General features: G+C 37.5%; 1 protein-coding gene across 1 annotated transcript in view; it reads left to right on the top strand.

The window, feature by feature from the left end:
- Positions 1–20,444, top strand: part of KCNH8 (potassium voltage-gated channel subfamily H member 8) — a 207,709-nt gene that overhangs the window by 67,122 nt on the left and 120,143 nt on the right. Inside the window, exons 2-3 of the mRNA XM_067292476.1 lie at positions 476–709; positions 15,247–15,378. Coding sequence (XP_067148577.1) covers positions 476–709; positions 15,247–15,378 — 366 coding nt within the window. The remainder of the gene's footprint in view (positions 1–475; positions 710–15,246; positions 15,379–20,444) is intronic.

Genomic DNA, 20,444 nt, shown 5'->3' with positions numbered 1-20,444 from the left:
GTTGATAAAGGTGAGCTTTAGCCTATTGAGAGCATAGGGAGATTAACTATTTTTAAGATACAGCTGTGTCTGTTCTGACTGTAGAGGAATCTGAGTGACAGCGTAATTTAGCACCTGTGAATCTTCTCCAAAACATCCATGTTCATCACCACTCTCTGTGCAGGTGGTGGTTTTGATGTGCTAATTTATATCTGCTAAGCAGCTCTGAGGCAGTGATCTTAAATTACTGCATGAGGATATGATAAGGTGTGCTGTACATAGCCATGAGGAACCACTGAATGAAGGTGCTCTTTAGGCTAAAAGACTTGATTTCAGTTCAGACTAATGGTCTAGGTTGCAGTCTTGTTTGCAGGCACCTGACACATTTTAAAATGCATGCCCAGTTGTGCCTGCCTATAAAGCTAAAGAAAGCAGTTCATCAAACGATGTAGAGTTCAGACTGTAATTCATGTTTTACTTTTGTGTTCTTCTACAGATAGTAACTTCATCCTTGCAAATGCTCAGGTGGCAAAGGGGTTCCCTATAGTTTACTGCTCAGATGGCTTCTGTGAGCTTGCTGGATTTGCACGAACTGAAGTCATGCAGAAGAGCTGCAGTTGTAAATTTTTACTCGGTGCTGAAACAAATGAGCAGATGATTCTTCAAATTGAGAAGTCATTGGAGGAAAAGGTAGAATTCAAAGGAGAAATCATGTTCTATAAGAAGAATGGTAAGTTTTTCTTTCTTCAGTTTTCTTTTAGCTCCAAAGTATGAAACTTAACCTGTATAAAATACAATATGCATGTAATGATTTTGTATGTCTATAATCAGATCTACAGGAATACATCTGAATAAGGACACATTCTTGCAGTACACATTGTGATTGTGTTTATATTTGTGTTAGTGATTTTATGTAACTAAAGTAACTTACGTGACAAGTTACAAAGCCACGTAGAAGAAGAAATTCAGAGTCCTAAATTGCATTATGAGGCATTGTATTTTCTGCACTCACTATGACACTGTATCTACTTCTTGTCATGCTGAAGTCTTGACTCCTATTGCTGATTTTCTAATTCAGAAATTAATATTCATCTTAAGATAGAAAATGGGTATGTAACATTTTCAGCCCCTTCATTAAAATGTTCAGAACTGACTGGTCTAAGCGACTCATTCTCCATAGCCACTATCTATAAACACAACAGTCACGATTTTCAAAATGGGTTAGTACTCTAATTTAAGTATGTACTGTCACATTAAAATTTTCTGAGCATTAAGCAACTTCATAGACTTCAGTAAATTTTGGGTTTCACTCTAAAAGCTTTCATTCTCACAGTGGGGCATTTACAAGGATGCTTACTTAGTAAAAGAGAAAGCGTACAGTGGAAGAAAGTAACCCATGGTGCACCCTCTTCAGTTTGTCATTTATATCAGGCTCCTTCAGTCTACGTACTAGGTAAGTGGGTTTTTTGCCATATTTCTTGTGGCCTTTGAACTGTGCCACCCATCACAGATGACACTGTGGGATACAAATAGGACTGCAACTCCCACAGTGCTCTAGGAGCCTTCCCACGTGCTTAATGATCCATAGGTGCCTGTTAAACATCACTTCTGTTTAAATGCATGATTTCTAGGTATGTGTTTAGGCTACGTATTTTCCTTATAGGTCCTATCTGTGTCTTTGCTACTGAAACATTTTCCTCTCGAATGTTATTACTATTTTATTAAACACCTTTAAGGATTCTTTCATAAAAGTGACAGGAATATACTGTCAAGAAGATAGGCAGTCTTTTAGAGAGTTGGGAGAAGATGGCCCCTCTTTCTCTGACTAATACAAAAGAGAGAAAGATTGCCTAGTTGACTCGGTTCATGACTGCTGTTTTTCATAATATGAATTTTAAAGTTATTTGAAGATGCTGTTGAATGCTTCCTCCTCTTAGTTTTTTAGCATTTGAAAGAGACTCCAACAGTTTCTTGAACCTGTGTTTCAGGAAGGTTATTCAAAGAAAGTAGACAGGATTTACAAATCTGAAACTGAATGTGGGGGAAAAAAATTATCTTAATCCAGAAACATAAGGGCTGCTTTTCCCTAGTATTGTAGAGTGATGATTATACACAGTAAGAAAGATTTCAGTGTATGTAAATGTAAGAAGTAAAGCTACTATACTCATTTCACTGGCTTGGTCCTAAAGGATAAATTGTGGTTCCTTTGTGCTATGAAGGGGTGCTTCAAACCTGTAACAGGTATGATCAGTGCAGGCACAAAAAAATTGCAGGTCAATTTGCTTATCAATGAAACAGTTGAACCATAGATAAATAGGCAAAGGGAAATTGTTTAGGATAAAAGCATTCCCACAATCCATCCTACTTGCATCCTTTTGTATAATCTGAATAAAAGCCATTCCAAGATGTTTTCTCAGTATGAATAAATTTCCCTTACTGCCTATTATATTTTCCATTTTCATGTATTTCTGTACAAATGGGAAGCAAAAATGAATAAGTATTAAAATAACATGAGACTGTTCTGGAATAAAAGCAAAATTTTTCTTAAAAATAGTCTTGTTTTTTCAACATAGCTGCATAGTACAGACACCGAATTTGGTAAATCATTCATCCATTTTAGTTGAGTGTTTTTTCTGGAAAAAAAAAATTGAACTTATGATGCAGTTAGGCTTATTCAACATTGGCAGGAAAAAAAAGGGTGTCTGTGTCACAGACAAATGTTTTAAAAGCATTTTAAGGCAAAAGAACTTTCAGAATAATGGCCCCCAAATGACTGTATGGCTAACTTGAGGCTCCCCTGATACTGAAAGTAATTGTCAATTGGGCTGGTGCCAAAGTAAATGCCAAGAACATCGATGGGTGGGAGAAGAGTGATGAGCAAGGTCTGGTCATCATAGGGTAAAATTTCAATATCCTATTATCACTTTAGGATGTCTGTGTAACTGGGTATCTGGCTTTAGCCCTCTGTTTAGAGGTACAAACTTGCTCTGCAGGCTTAATTACAAGACTAAATGAACGTCAGTAACTTCAACATACGATCACAAATGCAAAGTCTCCTTAAGCAAAACACTTGAGGTCCTGCTGGAGAAAACCTAAGAGCAGTCAGCATAGAAGAGGTTACAACCCAAGACTGATGTTACAAGAACACCCCAGGGACTGTTTCAGAGTTTAACAACTAAGATTAACATTTTAAATTCCCCTGAACATTCTTAATACTGTTTTGCAGAAACTCAAACTAATCCCGATAGCTTTAAAACAGCCTAGACAGTTCTGTTTCTATGCCAGGAAAAGTTGCTCATTCTGTAATGTTTAAACAAAAATGCTATAGTAGGTTTGACTCCTCTAACTGATAGCCTTGACATACTCTCTATGCCAACTTGCTATGCTATCTAAAGAGCAGTGTCAGGGATACTTCTGAGCTGACAGAGTAGACTGCTACACTTTGTTGAAAACATCTGCAACTAATTTAGTTGTCGATTATGATAATGTAAATACAAAATAACCTTGCTGAATTCAAGTGGCTTGGGATTTATCAGTGCAGCTGAGAAGAGAACCCACTCCCTGGAACTTGTTTCTAGAGTAATCTGAAAACAGATGAACACTATGCTAAAGAACTACATTTAGAAAATCCCTTCTTTTTCTCCCTGCCAAACACTGAAGAAACTTATCAGCTGCAAGTATGTAAAGTTAAATAAGGTCTTCAGAAGTCCCCAAACTAAAGTACTAACAAGCAGCAGATTGGAGTTTTTTTCTTTTCTGTAGACAGCCTAAGAGGATGTGACAATAAGCCCTGTAATCACATACTCAGTCCAAAGTAAGCTCTTCATTTTCAATTGCTGGGAAGGTCTTACCTTAATTCTTACCAGAAACCATCAGAAACCATTCCCTATGTCTCAAATCAGTTTCTAGCCTTTAAAAGGGGGTCTGTTCTTACACCCACACCCCTGTGATCTGCAGTATCCCTACAAACTTCTTTTAGTTAAAAGGAAATTGGCCTCTTACCGTACATCTGCAACTTGCATGAAACATTGCATCATCAATGATGGCCACTGGTGACTAATGGACTTTTGAGAAGCTTCAGTGTGGTGTCCGCTGTGTCTGTTCCCCAGGCCAGCAATAGGGCTGTTTGCACAAGCATTTGTGGGCAATTAAAAATCCCCCCTGTCAGAGGAATGGAGCCGGAAGGTGCTGCTGGAACCACGATTATGAGTTGCCCTAGAGTTTGGCCATATGCTGAGCTGGCTTCATTATGTGATAAGACTATTGGGACTCAAGGAACGCTTTGTTATCTTCTACCTGTAAACTGCTCTAAGCACTTAGGTGTGTGTTGGCTATGTGTCTTATAGTTCTTGGCCTTAAAGGTTTTGGTAAGCTTTTGGTATTTTAGAAGATCGAGAAGACATGCCATGGTTATTGGTTTGATATTGAAATAAAATTCATATCTCAGATATGTTTTCTTAATTCTTTAATTTCAAGAATCAGTGTAAAAAAAATCAAGGTATTCTGTCTGACCCTTCCCAACAGTGTTGGAGAATACATGTTTTAATAATTCTGTATTTTTATCTGGAAGAGAGCTCAGGAACAAGGTTCTATTTCAGGAGAGTGGAATATGAGTGGAGAAGGAATGAAAGTCAGAGTCTCTTGCAGAGTTACTGCATACCTGCATACATGGCTAAAAGACCATTAGAAAGTCTAGGGTGTAACACTGTTCTCAGATGAACAGCAATGACAACCACAGGGAAAAGAAATAAGCCTCAAGATTGAGACATTATCTATAGCCATTCCCATAGGTGTACAGTTGAATAATGTGGCTTCAGGATAACAAAGGCTCCAATACAACAAACAAAACTTTTTTTTTTTTTTAAGAAATGGGCTTAATTTTCTTTAAAGAAAGTTAAGTTTTCGTAAAGCTCGTTTTCTACAAAAAGTATTTTTCTCTTTACAGGAATGGTGTTCCTTTCTTCCATCAAGAAGTTTAAAGATCTACTTTTAATTATTGTCTGAAAATTGAAGTATTTCACTAAAGTCCTGTAATATTTTGAAACTTCAGTGCCACAGTAGTAATTTACAGGAGTTGTATAGTACCTTTTTTCTATAAACTGACTCACCAGCTTTTGCAGTCTCCTGAAATAACCTATGTCTGTGGGAAATGTAAGCCTAGCAGTTAGAAAAGAGACATTTATTAAAATTTTCTAATTGACGAACATTAGAATTTTCCATATGGAAACATTAATTTTTTAGAGATATTGAGTTACTTATGTAGAGAAAGTCTCTTGACAAGCAGGAGAGTCCATAGCAATGTGACCTCATTGCCCTTCCACCACTGCTCCACCTTAGAAATATGGCCTATAAATAAGACCGTTAAAAAGCTTTTGTGGTTGATTTGCTCATGTTGTCTAAATATAGTATAAAATGTAGGAATGGGGGGGGATCAAAAGAGCAAGCAACACCAAAAAATGAATCTGATGGTAATATCTAACTGCAATTTCATGAGCCGTAAACAATCGTTCATAAATCATGTTTCAGAAAAGCATCTTCCCTGCCCTCCCCCCCCTCGCCCTTTTTAGCTCAATAGTAGTGTACCTGGAAGTTCCAGAGATCTTGGGGAAATCTTTCATTTTAAAGAACAGTATACTTGTGTATGTAGACACATCCTTATTTTCCTACATTTTCATAGGAGAGGAAATGCTTTAGCTCCTTTTCTCTCCAAACATTTGATTTGATTGACTCACAGCCACTGATGAAACACGGGTAGCTCTGAAATGCGTAGAAGTGCTAGAGACACTGCCTGCTGCTGCGATGGGGGCAATGCAGCCCTGCGTCGGGGAGGAGAAGTTGGGGCAGACTTCCTTCCACTCTTGTGAAGAGCCCTCAATTGAACTCTGCAGAGTCTAGAATGAAGCGATTACTGAATGCTTGCTATGAGACAAAACCAGGGGATGAATTTCAGTTACATGAAAGAAATGGTGGTAAAATGCCCTGTTAGCAGTGTGATCTGAAATACCTGTGATCTTTTACTGTAATTTAATGAGACTTCAACAGAACTGTTGCTTACTACTTTGTTCTGATGGCACTGGTGGTGACATCAGCTAATAGCTTCTTTCAATAGCAGCATGATTTATTAAAAGCATAATTTCCTGAGAAAAGATGTGTTCTACTGGAAGCACAGAGATAAGCAACTAAATCCGTATGCGAGTTTCCTACTGTTTATTTCATTGTTACAGAGGGATAGCCCTTCACTGCTTACAGATGCTTACAGATGATTGTTTCCAAACAGGCACCTTGGGCTTCCAGCCGCGCTTAATATGGATGGTTGCTAGTAACACTGCATGCATGATATATGTCATTATTACTTAATTATGCACCCACCCTTTTACATATCTGTTTTAAGAAGTGCAGCTATTTATATTGTGGTGGGATACTTTTACTAAGTCAGACCAGTCACTCTCTTCTTCAATTTTTCTCATGATTTTAAGACCTCACTGAGGTTGTTGATAGGCTATCTTTTATTTTTATGAGGGTTTTTAGTTAGGCTTCAGCTGAAAGTTGGCTTTTGCCCCTGTGCTTTACCATCCATTAGGCTGTTCTTTGTTCAAAAAAAAAAAGAACATATCATTTCTTCTGGTGATCCCATCTCTCCCTTCTGCTGACAATTTCATTAATTTGTTCCTGATCCTCAAATCCCTTTACTGAATTGTGCCCTAGGCTCTATCCAATTGCTTTCTCCTGTGCTGACAATTGTGATGAATTCATGCAGTAACTCCACAATTTTTGAAAGAGCAGCATGTTGCTCATGTCAGCACTGTCTATTGCAACCTCTTACTGATTTGGCTTAGGGAAAGCAGTGCAATTTTGGAGAGTGGCTAAGTAATGAAAAGGTTAAAACCTATTACTTTCAAACTGATGGGGTTACTGTAATTCTTTTCAATGAGCAGGCTCAAAACCTGTTTACAGCATGTGCTCACATGGATTCAGATGGTGAACTGGGGAGACTAATCCTCTCTACAGCCTTAGGTAAATCCTCAGAGTATGTTTCAAAATCCTTCTGTACAAAAAGCATAACCTGACAGGATGGTGATATCAAGTCCGAATCTGTGGCATGACTTCTTGTCAGGTTCCATGTTTAGCCCCTTCCTACCAAAAAGTTGTCAGTTGGCAGAATGAATCATGTGCTCAAACAAAATTCTCAAATTCAGCTAAAACTCTTGATGCATACTAACAGATAAAAATGAAATAGTAGGCATGAACTATAGAGGCACTTCTTAAACAAAAACCATATTTGACCTTACCTAATGGAAAAAGTGATGGAAAACAAGTGACCAGTTTGTAAAATGGAGCTTTTCAACATGAGTGAACGTTTAGTCAGCAGAATCCGTTCTTCCTCCAAGGAAAAATTGTCCAAAACATTATGAATAAGCATGAGGCTGCAGTACCAGCAAATCCTCCCAACTTTGGGAGATCTTCCACTCTGCAGACTGTGGACCTTCCATTTCTAGGGGCTGTCACTGACAGAGACACCAGAATCATGATCACTAGAATATTTTGAACAAGTTTATTTTAGTTATGTTGTTATCAGTTGTTATTTAGAGTTAAAAAAGTGAACATTTTCATTGCAGGTGGAGTGGCCTGTTTTGGTATTGCTTTGTTTTCACTTACAGGAAACAACAAATCCTTTTTCCTCTTTGAAGCTTCTTTTTAATAGAATAAAATAATGAGTTCAAAAACAGAATAATGTCCTTTGAAAATATGGTTGTATTCAGAAGAATATGGGCTACACCTCTCCTGACATCAGAAATATCAGACACAGTTTCAAAAGTTAGGCAGGTTATAGGAAGAAACTGAGAGAAATGAAAAAGTGTGTGTGTGTGTGTGTACATGATTTTTCATGTGTGTGTACATATATATAGACTCATACACATGTACATAAATGTGTACAAGAGAGTGCCCTGGCTTAAGAAAATTTGTTGCTTTTTTTCTGAAGGACAAAAGTACATCCCTCAGTAGACCGAAAAATCATATTTACTAGTGTGATTACGTCTATGTTTTGAATTAGGAGCTCTTAAAATCCAAAAGGAATAGGGACCAAGAGTTGTAAACACAGTTCTAATGATAGATTACAAAAATATAGTAATCAAGGGAAAGCAGACTTTGCTTGTTTTGGGACTGTGCAACTGAAAGCCATGAAAAAAAAGAAAATATTAGTTGAAGAAAGCAAAGAATAGACTGCTAAGGTAGGATTGAGCCTGACTCACTCTGAAACAGTCCATAGAAAGATGCTGAAGAATTATTTTGTTTGGGTACACTGCATGATTAAGATATATAGTAGTTACTAAATAAGGAAGCCAGAATATTTTAGGACAAGTTTTTATCACTTTAACAAGAGATATTGGATATTTAATTATAAATAAGCCACCTCAATTAGTACTTTCCGAGGAGTCAGCTGACAAATGCTGAACACCTTGTAACATTATGACTGGGACACAGTAATGATCTTTTGGGGTTGGGGAGGAGTAAGTTGCAGACTGCGAATATTAATGAATTTGCCCTTTAGACCTTTTGCATATAAACAGAATATATTTCATTGACTTCACGGCATTTTTGTATAATCTTGTGTATTTTGCTAATTGTTATAAATGTAACCTGGTAAACGTATTACATCAGGCAGGTTGTTATCTCCTAAAATAGAGGTTTTTCTAATCTGGAGGGAGATAGGAAAAGGAAATTAGAGCAGACAAAAAATAAGTAGTGCACATAAGGATAATGAGAGCATGTCACATGGCTTTAACAGGCATTGCTTAGCTTCTCTGCTTTTGCTCAATGAAAACTCAAATGTAACTAGAGGATTTTGAAACTAGGAGTTTCATTAAGTGGGAAAGATACTGGAGTTCTAAAAGGGGAGTCAAGAAAGCTGAGTAAAAATAAAGCTGAAATGTAGATGTGCTGGAGTCCATAAATTAATTTATATAAAATGTATACTGCAGACCGTACTAGCTGTTGCATAAAAAAATTTAAAGAACATTAAGGTTGGAAAGTCATGTGCTCAAACTGCCAGAGCTGAGGCAGTCTGTGTCGAGATAACATGAAATGTAGATTTTGAGGTGATAAGTTGAGCCTTTACCTGCTTGATACTGGAAGTTTGCAACAGAGGCAAGGATAGGACTCAGCTGTGCTGAGGTGTATCTCCTCTTAGGAAAACATCCTTGCCACCTCTCCCTCTCCCCATTGTGGCAGTCATGACTTAGTTAGATATGTTGGGTAATATGATGTACAAGCCGTTCTGAGTTACCCGGCAGTGGAGGCAACAGGGCATAGGCTGAAGCTGGGCACTAAAAAAGAGTGAGGAAGCACATGCAAGGAATTTTTCACTTTCTCTGGTGGGATGTGACAGTTTTGTATAAGAGAAATGTCCACAATATATGATCATGCAATTGCATATCGTGTAAGAAATTGTAAAGTTGATTCTATTTGCCATGCATTTTTGTAGCCAAAGCATTACCTTCTGTTTGGCTTCCTCACGTCTGAAACCTTTAATTCTTTCTTTGTCGACAAACTGAAACAATGCTGGGCTTACCATGGTCAGTATCTCCTCTGTATGAACAATTTAATGAATAAAGAACTTTGCAGCTTTCTGAATGCTTATTCTACAAGCCTATGGAAAAACAGTCATTCATAACTTCAAGCTCTACACTACAGCAGTAATGATAACCTATACAGAGGTATTTTTAATGAAAACTTCTGAGTCACTACATAGCTCCACAGAGCTAACATAGTTACCTACTTATTCTTATTGAAACATAATTTTTACCCTGTTATTAAGTTATCTCACTTATCACCTTCCTCCTACCAAGTTCTTGGAATACCTCTGTATTCCAGTTTGAGATATTTTGGCATGGATTTACTGTGTCTATTGAATCTTGCAAGCAGATCCACTTGCAGTATACAAGCATGATCTATCTGCCATACAAAACTCAGGGAAATCTGTTCTTGAATCTTTTATACTACTGCTGTGAAAATGTTAGCACAGACATCACTGACCATATATGTCAGTTAACAAATATATCCTATTTACGGGTATCCTTGTTTTCTTGAGAAATACTGTCAGACCAAAGACAGGCACTAGGATATAGCATACAGGCTGTCATCTACAGTAGCAGAATATAAGGGAAAAATTGATAGTTTTTTTAATATGTGCATGTGACTTCTACAAAGATGATGGAGAAGGAGGTACTTATTTGCTTAAAGCAGAAAAACCTTGCATTATCTGTTTTAATAGATCATTGTCAAAGTTTTGGTACTTAATAGAGAGAAAGTATTCTGGTTATAGCAGTACTTTTTCTTTCAGCTCCATTCCCTTTCTGTTTAATTGAGTTGCAATTTTTTTTAAAGCATAGTTTTCTTTTTTGCACTTTGGTTTCTTCAACAAAATGTTGACACTATCGAAACCACAAAACATTCAGCCAAAATGTTATCAGTGGCACTGGAAATCTTTCGATAAGTTAGCAAAAGAGCCAGTTTGGTCTCTCCGAGTGAAGTCGTTTCCAGCCTAGTCTGTCAGTATTGGTATCCAGAGTTTCCATGGTGGAAAAGGGAAAAGGATCAGGCTAAAACTTCTCTGGTGATATCATGTATAGAGCAACAGCTTTGTTTTGTTAATAATCATGTATCCAGCAGCAGCTTTATTTTGCTAATAACAAATAACTCTATAAATGAAAGAAGTCTGTGTGCTCATGCTGAAGATTCAGGATCAACCCTGCTGGCAAGTTACTGCCATTACCCATATAACAGTGTTTTTATTTTGTCTTTTAAATAACAGTCCCTAGAAATAGCTTAAGAAAGAAAGTATGGTTTGCATCTGCTTGAAAGAACATTTAGTTTGCTAAGTAAAGCACTATAATGTAAAGAAATGTGCCAGATTTATGATGCCTTGTGCAGCTTAATTCTGTCCTCTTGTGAATATATATCATGATAATTATGTGGCTTGAAGAGTCCCTGTTTCTTGCTATGAGGCACTTCAACATCCAATATGTAAGACATACTCTTTTCTTTCCAAGTACTCAGTTTCTTAGTCCATAAAACATCTCATTTCATTAGTCTGGTATGTTATGTGCAGATGCAAAGCTCTGTAAAAGAGCTTTATGTCTTAGTCCCTTTTCCTCTCACAATAGAGGAATCCCTCTTGAATCATGGGAATTTGTTCAATTTATTGCTCTTGACTGATGGAAGGGGCAGTGCAAGCCAGCCCGGTGCCTGTCTAGCAAGCAGCATGGCAAGCAAAGTCTAAAGGGAAGTGAAGGCCTGGTGGTGGATATAGCTGCCAATAGCTGACACATGGCAGAAAAGAAAGTCTTAAGCTAGTCTGCCTGGATGATACGAGTCTGCCAGGCTGGGTCTAGATAATAAGGAGAATATAGTTGTGCATCAGTGTCTATTACTAGTTCTGAGTGATTCAGAGGAATGTATGTGCTTACTGGTCCTTACTGCAGAAGGTACTTGCTGCAGCTAAGTATGGTTAAGATTTTGACTAAACAGAGGGGATGGGTACAGAGTTTAATTCTTTTAATAAAGAATTAAAGAAGCCAGTTGTCAATAATCCCACTCAATTTCTGTATTCTGATACCATTACAATACCCAAATATCCACTAAAGTCTTTCATTCTGAGTACTGCACTAAGCTTTGTCTAGGGTGGGTGTGACTAAAGACCAAGTGAGTATTTTTGCATGCTGAGCATATGTTGTTCATGAATAGAGCTAACTATTTGATTCTGCTCTTTGTTTTAAACAGCCCTTATTTTGTAGTAATAGGGATATTGGTATGATGGCAGGGTTCTGCATAAAGTCCTTTCCCTGTTGACTCTTGTTTTGATTTCAGTTTGAGGACAGACTGTTGGACTGAGGAGAGGTAGAAATGGTGGTTGAGGGAGTGACCATAAAGCACTCTGCTCCTTATGTATATATAAGTGGTGGACTATAGCCAAATTGCTTTGTGATAGTTATGCTTCATTTAGTCTCTTCTTCTCCATTCTTGTGATGTGCTTTTATAAGCCCTGAGGATATTAAAATATATTTTGAACCTTCAGTTCATAATACAAGAGAAAGATTAAACTTTTCCTCAGAGTGGTGGCTTGGAGCAATAGAGTCTGTATATAAATAAAACTCCAAGAGAAATTTCTTTGATAGACGACTCTTGGCAATTCAGAAGACCTTTGTATGTACCATCTGAAGTACGGAGGGAATTTCTGTCTCACAGATGAGTGCACTCAAAAGCACTGTAACTAAATAGGGAATTACTTTTTTTGATGAGTAGAAAGTTCTTTTGGCTTATAGCATTGTATGATGCTGGCTTTCAGAATAAAAGCTCTATAATGGATTGCACTGGATCAGTATATTTTTCCAAGAATGCTTGTCAATAGTGAAAGATGACACAGTTCTGTTCCTGACAGAGTGCTAGCACATATTGATCTACTTCTGAGCTAAATTGGGCCATCTCCTCTAGTCCTGAAGAGTACTTTGTATTCGGTTGCTCCCTTCAGAGCAGTGACAGAAAATCCAGCAACAGAAGCTCAGCTCAGGACTTGTGAAGACTGAGTGTATAAGTAATGGCATGAGCAGCAGCTCCACCATGCCAGGCACTAACCTGGAAGTCCCTTCATGAGAGAAGTAGCATATGCATGTATTGTATATGCATACTGTTAATGTTGCATATTTGCTTTGCTTAATCAATATTTTCAGGCATGTTTACAGAGGAGGAGGAGAACAAGGACAGATAATAACAGAAAATGTAATCAAAGATAAACAACAAATAACATTAAACCATGGCAAAATTTGGAATAATTTCCGTGACCAGTGTTCACTCGCAATGAATTCAAATGCTTCTTGGTTATACAAAAGAGTAAATGTGTTACAGCATGAAACTCTGAAAGGGTTTGTTTGTCTTTCTAATGATTGCTGATGGGCAGTGCTGCAATAATTTCCCTAAACCTACAAATCTATCATTTCAGGTAGCACTACCAAATGTGTTTCTCGGGATAGCTGGATTGGATTTGTTTGAATATGGCTGGTACCTGTAACTTTCTTCCAGGAGCAGCCTTACTGACTAATTTGTGTGTGAAAAAGAAGCAATTGAAAAGAGGATATGCTTCTACCTCTGGAATAGATTACAACAACTCTTTAAAAGAGCATTATAGCCATTGCTGTCATTTACAGCATCTTGTCCAGCTGCATCTACTGCTAGAATTTAGCCAGGCACAATGTAACTATAGAAAGTAGAATTTGGCCAGTTTAAGAGCTATAACAATACTATGTGGACATTTGTGATTCTATTTTTAAGCAGGAAAATAAAATTTCTTAATGTTTCTTCTCATCTTTGAATACACCACTTTAGATTGACAGGGTGGTGGCTCCGTATCACATTTCTGACAGTAACAGCACTGAAGCAGTTTTTCCCAGAAGTTTTGATAAAGGAATCAAGTCTGCACAAAAATGTTTTAAGAATGAAAAATTAAAGTGAAGGAAGAAACAGCAGAAATATCTTGCTTCTGATGTCAGTTCTACCTACTTTTAAAAGGGCTGCTTTACTTTCTCTGTCTTTACAACCTCAAAATGAGAACGTTTAAACCCAATATAAAGCCAGTCTACCTTCCATGATTTTTCTCTCTTTCTCCAGTTGTCTTTCCAGCCATTCACTGTTCTCCCTGTGCCTACTCTAAGGAGCTTAAGGGGAAGCCTTATGTTATAACAAGTAACCAGTAGTGGTTACCAGTAGTTACCCTCAAAGCTTCTTGCCTGCCTCTTGAGAAGTTTGGCCAGGATGGAGAGGACCACCTGACTTCCCTTCGAAGCATGCTTCTGGACCTCCAACTGTGGTAGTCCTTCAAGGGGGAAGCTGCTGTTTCACCTCCCATGCTCATCTGCAGCTTTCAACAGGCAGTCAGAGAACTTCTATCTGAAAATTTAAATTAGAAAGCTGATTTGTGATCTTGTATTCATTTCCAAGACTGCAGAGTTTGGGAAAGAGAGTATAGATGGGGAAGTGACTGATCTACTTTGCCTTCCTAAGGACCCCTCCAAGGTCAGCTGATCATTTGGCGATAGTCAGTCTTCCAGGGAGCTTAGCCTGTTTTCTTTTCTGAATGAAAATAGACTTCTGGCTGTGAATGAATGCCAAAAATAGTGTGATGGGAAGGAACGTGATTATGTAAGGGTAGAGGCATCTCCTAAAAAGAAATTTGAAACTGAAAAAAGCCATGCTGTAGCAGTAGTTATATATCTTGTAAATAATATTAGTAGGCTGATAGCACAGCAATAATGTGTGGAGACAGTTTGTGTTGGTATCCAAAAACTGAAAAACACAAAAGCCTGGCACTGAACCGAGTTATCCCAGAACTGATGGGATTGGGATCCAGGGTGTTTACTGAGTTCTCAGTTGTATTCCCAATGCATTTGAAGGACTCACCAGGACCTAAGCAAAAGTTAGCTTTTGTTCTGAGTGGTCTGAATCAATGCCAAGCATTTATTTTAAATGGTATAATTATTTAGCAGGCATGGTCAGGGCATGATTTAAAAATATTGCAAAACACAGTGTTGTCTAGCTTAGGTCTTAGCAAGGTGACCATTATGCATAGTAAGGAAGATAGTTGATATTAATTTTATAGATGGTATATGTTATTATAAATCTTACCATCTTTAAGATGCAAGGAGTTAATTCTTTTATAGCTTAGGTTACTCTGATTCGAGCATTTACAATTTCTATTCTAAGTATCATGTCTGATTAGTTTAAATATCTTTGAATTAGTGGAATGATGCTCCAACTCTCAGGTCTTCTGCCGAGGGATTTTAATGAGTACCTAGTTGGATGATTAAGGTAAAATGATTCTGTAGTTAATATGGAAGCTTCAGATGTCAAGTTAACATAGTGGAAGCTATTCCAGTAAAATAGGAAGTACCATCAGTTGAGAGTTCAAAGGAAAACATGATTTCAGAGGAGTAAGCAGCTTCATTAAACTCTGTTAATGATCCCTGTAGATAAATTTTGCATTTAAATTAATGCCTTGCTTCCAGAGACAACAGTATTACTGAGCTTCAACCAATGATGCAAAGAGATTTACATGAGCTGAACATCTGCGATTTCCTGACTACTAACCTCCTAAATAAGATTTTTTTTTTAGAATTACATTAGTTGTAGCTTTAATAGTTTGCTTTTTTACCTCCCCCCAACCCCCCCTGCTAAAAGACAGCTGTCTGAATTAAATTTTATTCTTTATCCTTACAGGGTCTTCATTCTGGTGCCTATTGGATATTGTTCCTATAAAGAATGAAAAAGGAGATGTAGTACTCTTTCTGGCCTCTTTCAAAGATATAACAGACACAAAAGTGAAGATTGCTGCAGAAGACAAAAAGGAAGGTTTGTGTGATAGTATAAGAAATGTGTTCTCACATTTATTTGCTTCTGAAAGGAAACTATGCAAGGATACTCTTGTAAATTTGGAAAAAGATTATTTGTGCCACTCTAATGATGCACAGCTGCCGTAAATCAATATCAACTGCACAGTGCAGTCAAGTTTTGCTGCCTTCTGTTACAACAAAGCAATGATATTGGAGGGAGCAGTAGAGGGGGAATAGAAGATAGATGGTCAGCACTGACCTATATTGTCTACCAAAGGCAGTGAACTTGCTCCAGATTTACGTCTTATAAATGTCCACTGAAACAAGAGAGTAGTTTTACAACTTTTCTACGTCAGAAGAACTGTCTAGAGAAAAGATTTTCCTGTGAAGGGAAGGAGTAACTTTCAGAATTCCTGTAAAGTTTCATTACTTTTGCATTTTCAATTCTGGTACTGCTGTTTGGATTTATTTGAATTTTTCATCCCTATGATAGTCATTTGATCTCTGCATATCACTGAAACAATGTAAATATGTCTTTAGGACTCCTTTTCTTCTTCTGGGTTTCTCAGGCAGGGGATCAGTTAGTAACAACTTATATTCAGCTTTTACTGATTTTAAAGCTAGTAAGCTGGTAAGCTTTTCAATTAAAATAATTATATCTCAGTTATAGAGACAGTTGTAATGCAGTATTCTTTTAAAGCATTTTAATATTTGAAAACAGAAAATATTGTGCTTCCTTGTGCTGATGAATGCTCTTAAATCAGCATTTATTCTAACAATGTTTGCCTCTTCTGTGTGGTTTGACAAATAATTTCACCTTTGTCTCGCATTAGAAGCCCTGAATAATGGACATATTTTTGTGCATTCTTCACTTTTTGCACAGAACATATTTGAGAATTTCTGAGCTGAAAGGCTAAAGAAAGGCTTTGAAGTAGCACCAGGTACATTTTGCAGATTACCTTTACATCCAGCTTCAACTAATCAAAGTAAAATCCTTTTTATATTTTTATCTGATTTCTGCTTAAGACCTAAAAAAAACCCCTTACACTTACAAATGCTTTAGGAAGATAGTTTATTAAAACATGATGCGTGAGGCCATGTAGAAGAGAGATTGTCTGAACATCTGTGCTCTAAAGCCTAATGGTTTACCTCTTATGAGAGATTCAGGATACACTAACAGAAATTTCATTTAGTATACCAGTGACCATTTGAAATAGGTATATGACTGATTACTTGTAAAATGATAGCTATTGCTTATCAGTTAAACATTTCATAGCTCCATGCTTATATTAAAATGGAGTTCAATGTTCTTCAGTTATTTATGTGAGCTCATGTTAAACTGTAAATTAAGCAGATTTTAGCTCATGTTTGCCATTACACATTTAAAAATTAATACTCCTCCTAGATCCCACCCTTGCACTTACAGAGGAATGCCCTCATACAAAGCTACATTTAGGTCAGCAAATGCCAGTTCAGTTCTCTGCTCTACAGTGTAGGTTCTGGGCTTCAGGAATTGCTGTAAGCTTTGGATATTGACATTTTGCTGTCTTGCACAATATACTCTTTAGAGCACAGTCTTGATACCCTGTTGTTCCTTCTCATTATACTCATGTAGAACCATGGTAATCCTATTCTGTGGAGGTACTTGTTCACACTGTGGCAACAGAAAGTAGAATTTAGTGTGGGTCTTTGCTAAATACGTTGTTTTATATAATATGGTGAGATAGGAAATAAGATCCAACCTTTTATCCAAAAATGTTTACAAACAATTCCAATATTTTAATTTTATGTAAATATATCTGGCTATATAAAAATAATTTTAATGGTAATATGATGATTTAATTTAACCCATACAATCTATGAAACTGATTCAGTACCTGAAATTTCAAAATACTCAACCCTAGGAGTAACTGATTCTTCTTTACTTTGATCATATCGACTGTCACGCATGCAGTATGTGCCCCATATTTACAGAAAGTGAATTCATGCTTTGTTTGAAGATATTAAAGATCATTTTTAATTTTCAATGAGTAACACCAAGTTGCACAGTGTTCAGTATATGTTGTCAGGTATTATTTTCACAGTTAATATAGCCAAAATATACTTTTACATGTTCAAGATTATCGAATTTGTCTTTCAAAAAACAGGGAACCTATACACATGGGACTGAAAGGCCAGCTCTTGCTATAAGACAGTTGCCATTACATACAGCTTTTCATTGCCCTTTTGGCGTATCTCTTGTGCTTAGATTATATATATGGGAAAGAGAGTTTAGATACAAACATGCTCAGTGTGAAACTCTTCCGTCCATGCAAGGCTTTTGTATTAATAGGTTTTACTTCGTCTCCCTCTTCTCTCTGTTATATCCAGAACAAACTTCAACAATTTGCACACAGGGCATTAAGATTCACATCTCACCTCCCTTTAATTTCTAAACTTGTTAAAAAAAGTTATCTAAGAAAATTGTTTCATGTTCCTTTTTTCCAAAGTCTGCCCTGGACCCCTTGGCCACATTGTTCAATAGTGCACTCTCACTGGTTGTACCTCCAAAAGTCTTCATCAGACTTCATTCTTCCTCACTTCTTTCCTAACTTTGATACCTTCTGTATTTTTTCTGTAACATCTTGTTCCCCCATACTTTCACAATGACATGTTCCTGAGGTTTATCTCCTGGTTTTATGGCCTCTCTTTTCTTGTGGATTATCTTTTTACTTTTGTAGACCTCAAGAGTTTGACACCCTCTTCGCTTTTCTGCAAAACTTTCCTTATCTGTTCTGTATCATCTGTTCATACAAGGTCTGTTGCTCCTTTGTGCCAACATGCCTTGCAAAAGTCCACTTTTTTGCCCAATTTCACTTTACCCAGCCCAAATGTCAGACACTGTCTGTGACCTTTTCTTCTGAATGCCTCATTTTAAATACAAATTTAACAGAATCTTTTTCTGTTCCTCTTCTGTATAAAAATTTTCAGCGAAATTAGCCTGATCAGCCAACGGTGATGATAGACATTATGTCCTGAGATTTTTGTATAAGAAAAAGAACGTGTGCATGAGAAGATTAGCAGTCTTTAAGAGGTGTTGGGGCAATTAGCAGCTCTCTCCTTTGGCTTTTTATTTTTAATTTTTTAATTAATTTACCATCCATCCCCGCTCTCCCACCCCTTTTAATGGCAATGTTCTCAGAAGCTTCAACTTTTCAATACTGTTAATTTGTTTTCAACAATACATCTGTTTCCTCTACCTGTAAGTCTCGTAGAAATTTACAATAGTTTCTGTCTGTTTAATAATACCTATAATTAAGTACAGTTGTGAAAAGAAACTCTTCAACAGTTTTTTGCTAAATTTGGAATCCTTAATCAAATTGATGGTCTTTTTCTTTCTAATTCACAGGAAAACTTCTTTTATAAAAACAGTGTTCCCTCCCAGATCTGTTTCTCAAGCAGTTTTATGGGAGATCTATTTTACTATTCTAACCTAAGACGAAGTATATTTTGGTAAATTGGTTTAAAAGTTCCATTATCCCTTTGAAGGAAAACAGCTTAAATTGGAATTGCCAGAGTCCAAATCTCAACTCCAATACAGTGAGGTTTGATCTATGTTTTTTTTTATTTCTGCACATGGATATTCTGTAATATACTTGGACATATGCAGGAAGGGAGCAAGATTACAACAATATATGTAGGGAACTAAGAAATTATTCTGTGACTACTTCTGGGTCTCTAATCTGTATGCAAATACATAATAACTTGGGTTAAGTAGACATAGAATGCTATAGTTGTAATCACTGCCAAAATTCCCCTGCTAAATTTGACTCATTCCAAAGAGTTTCCTGTAGCCTTCATTGATAATCTATTAGTTATTTTTTCATTGAGAAAATTATTAGCATTTTGTTTGAAAACAATCTTAGGATATGTTCTCTCCCCCATTCTTCTAGCATTAGTATAAAAATGTGTGTAATAGATATCAATCACAGAATGGTTGAGGTTGGAAGGGGCTTCTGGAGATTGTCTAGTCCAACTTCCCTGCTCAAAGCAGGGTCAACATGAACAGGTTGCTCAGGGCTGTGTCCAGATGGGTTCTGGATACCTCCAACAAAGTAAATTCCACAGACTCTCTGGACATCCTGTTCCAATGTTTAACCACCCACAGAACAAAAAAAGCTTTTCCTTATATTTGAGTGGAATTTCCTGTATTTCAACTTGTGCCCATTGCCTCTCATCCTATTACTGGGCAGCACTGGGTGGAGACTGATTCCATCTACTTTACTTCTCCACTCCATCAGGTTTTTATAAACATTGATAAGACACCCCCCTCTCCCTCTGAGCCTTCTCTTCTCCAGGTTAAACAGTCCCAGATATCTCAGCCTCTCCTTCTATGTCAGATGCTCCAAGACCTTAATTATCTTTGTGGACCTTTGCTGGACTCACTCTGGTATGTGAATGTCTTTCTTGTACTGAGGAGGCCAGAACTGGACCCAGCACTTCAGATGTGGTCTCACCGGAGCTGAGTAGAGGGGAAGGATCATCTCCCTCGACCTGCTGGCGACACTTCCCAATGCAGCCCAGGATGCCATTGGCTTTCTATGACATGAGGGCTTATAGCTGGCTCACATTCAACTTGTCCACCAGGACCCCCAGGTCCTTCTCTGCAAGGCTGCTTTCCAGCTGGTAAGCCCCCAGCTGGTACTGGTGCATGGTTTTTTTCCTCCCCAGGCACAGGACTTCCCTTTGCTAAACTTCATGAGGTTCCTGTTCACCCATTCCTCCAGCCTGTCAAGGTCCATCTGAACCATGTGACAGCATAACCATCTGGTGTATTAGCAACTCCTCCCAGTTTTGTATCATCTGTAAACTTGCCAAAGATGTACTCTTTCCCATCATGCAGGTCATTAACGAAGAGGTTAAACAGTAATGGTCCCAGTATCAACCCCTGAGGGACACCAGTAGCGACTGGCATCCAGCTGGACTTTATGCTGCTGATCACAACCCTTTTAGCCCAGCCATTCAGCCAGTAGTCAGTCCACTTCACTATCCCCTTATCTAATCTGTACTTTGTCAGTTTGTCAATGAGGATGTTATGGAAGACAC

The sequence above is a fragment of the Apteryx mantelli genome, chromosome 2 (assembly GCF_036417845.1).
Source record: "Apteryx mantelli isolate bAptMan1 chromosome 2, bAptMan1.hap1, whole genome shotgun sequence".
Taxonomy (NCBI): Eukaryota; Metazoa; Chordata; class Aves; order Apterygiformes; family Apterygidae; genus Apteryx; species Apteryx mantelli.
Note: the sequence above shows the minus strand (reverse complement) of the source record. Positions and strands in the feature narration are given on the sequence as shown.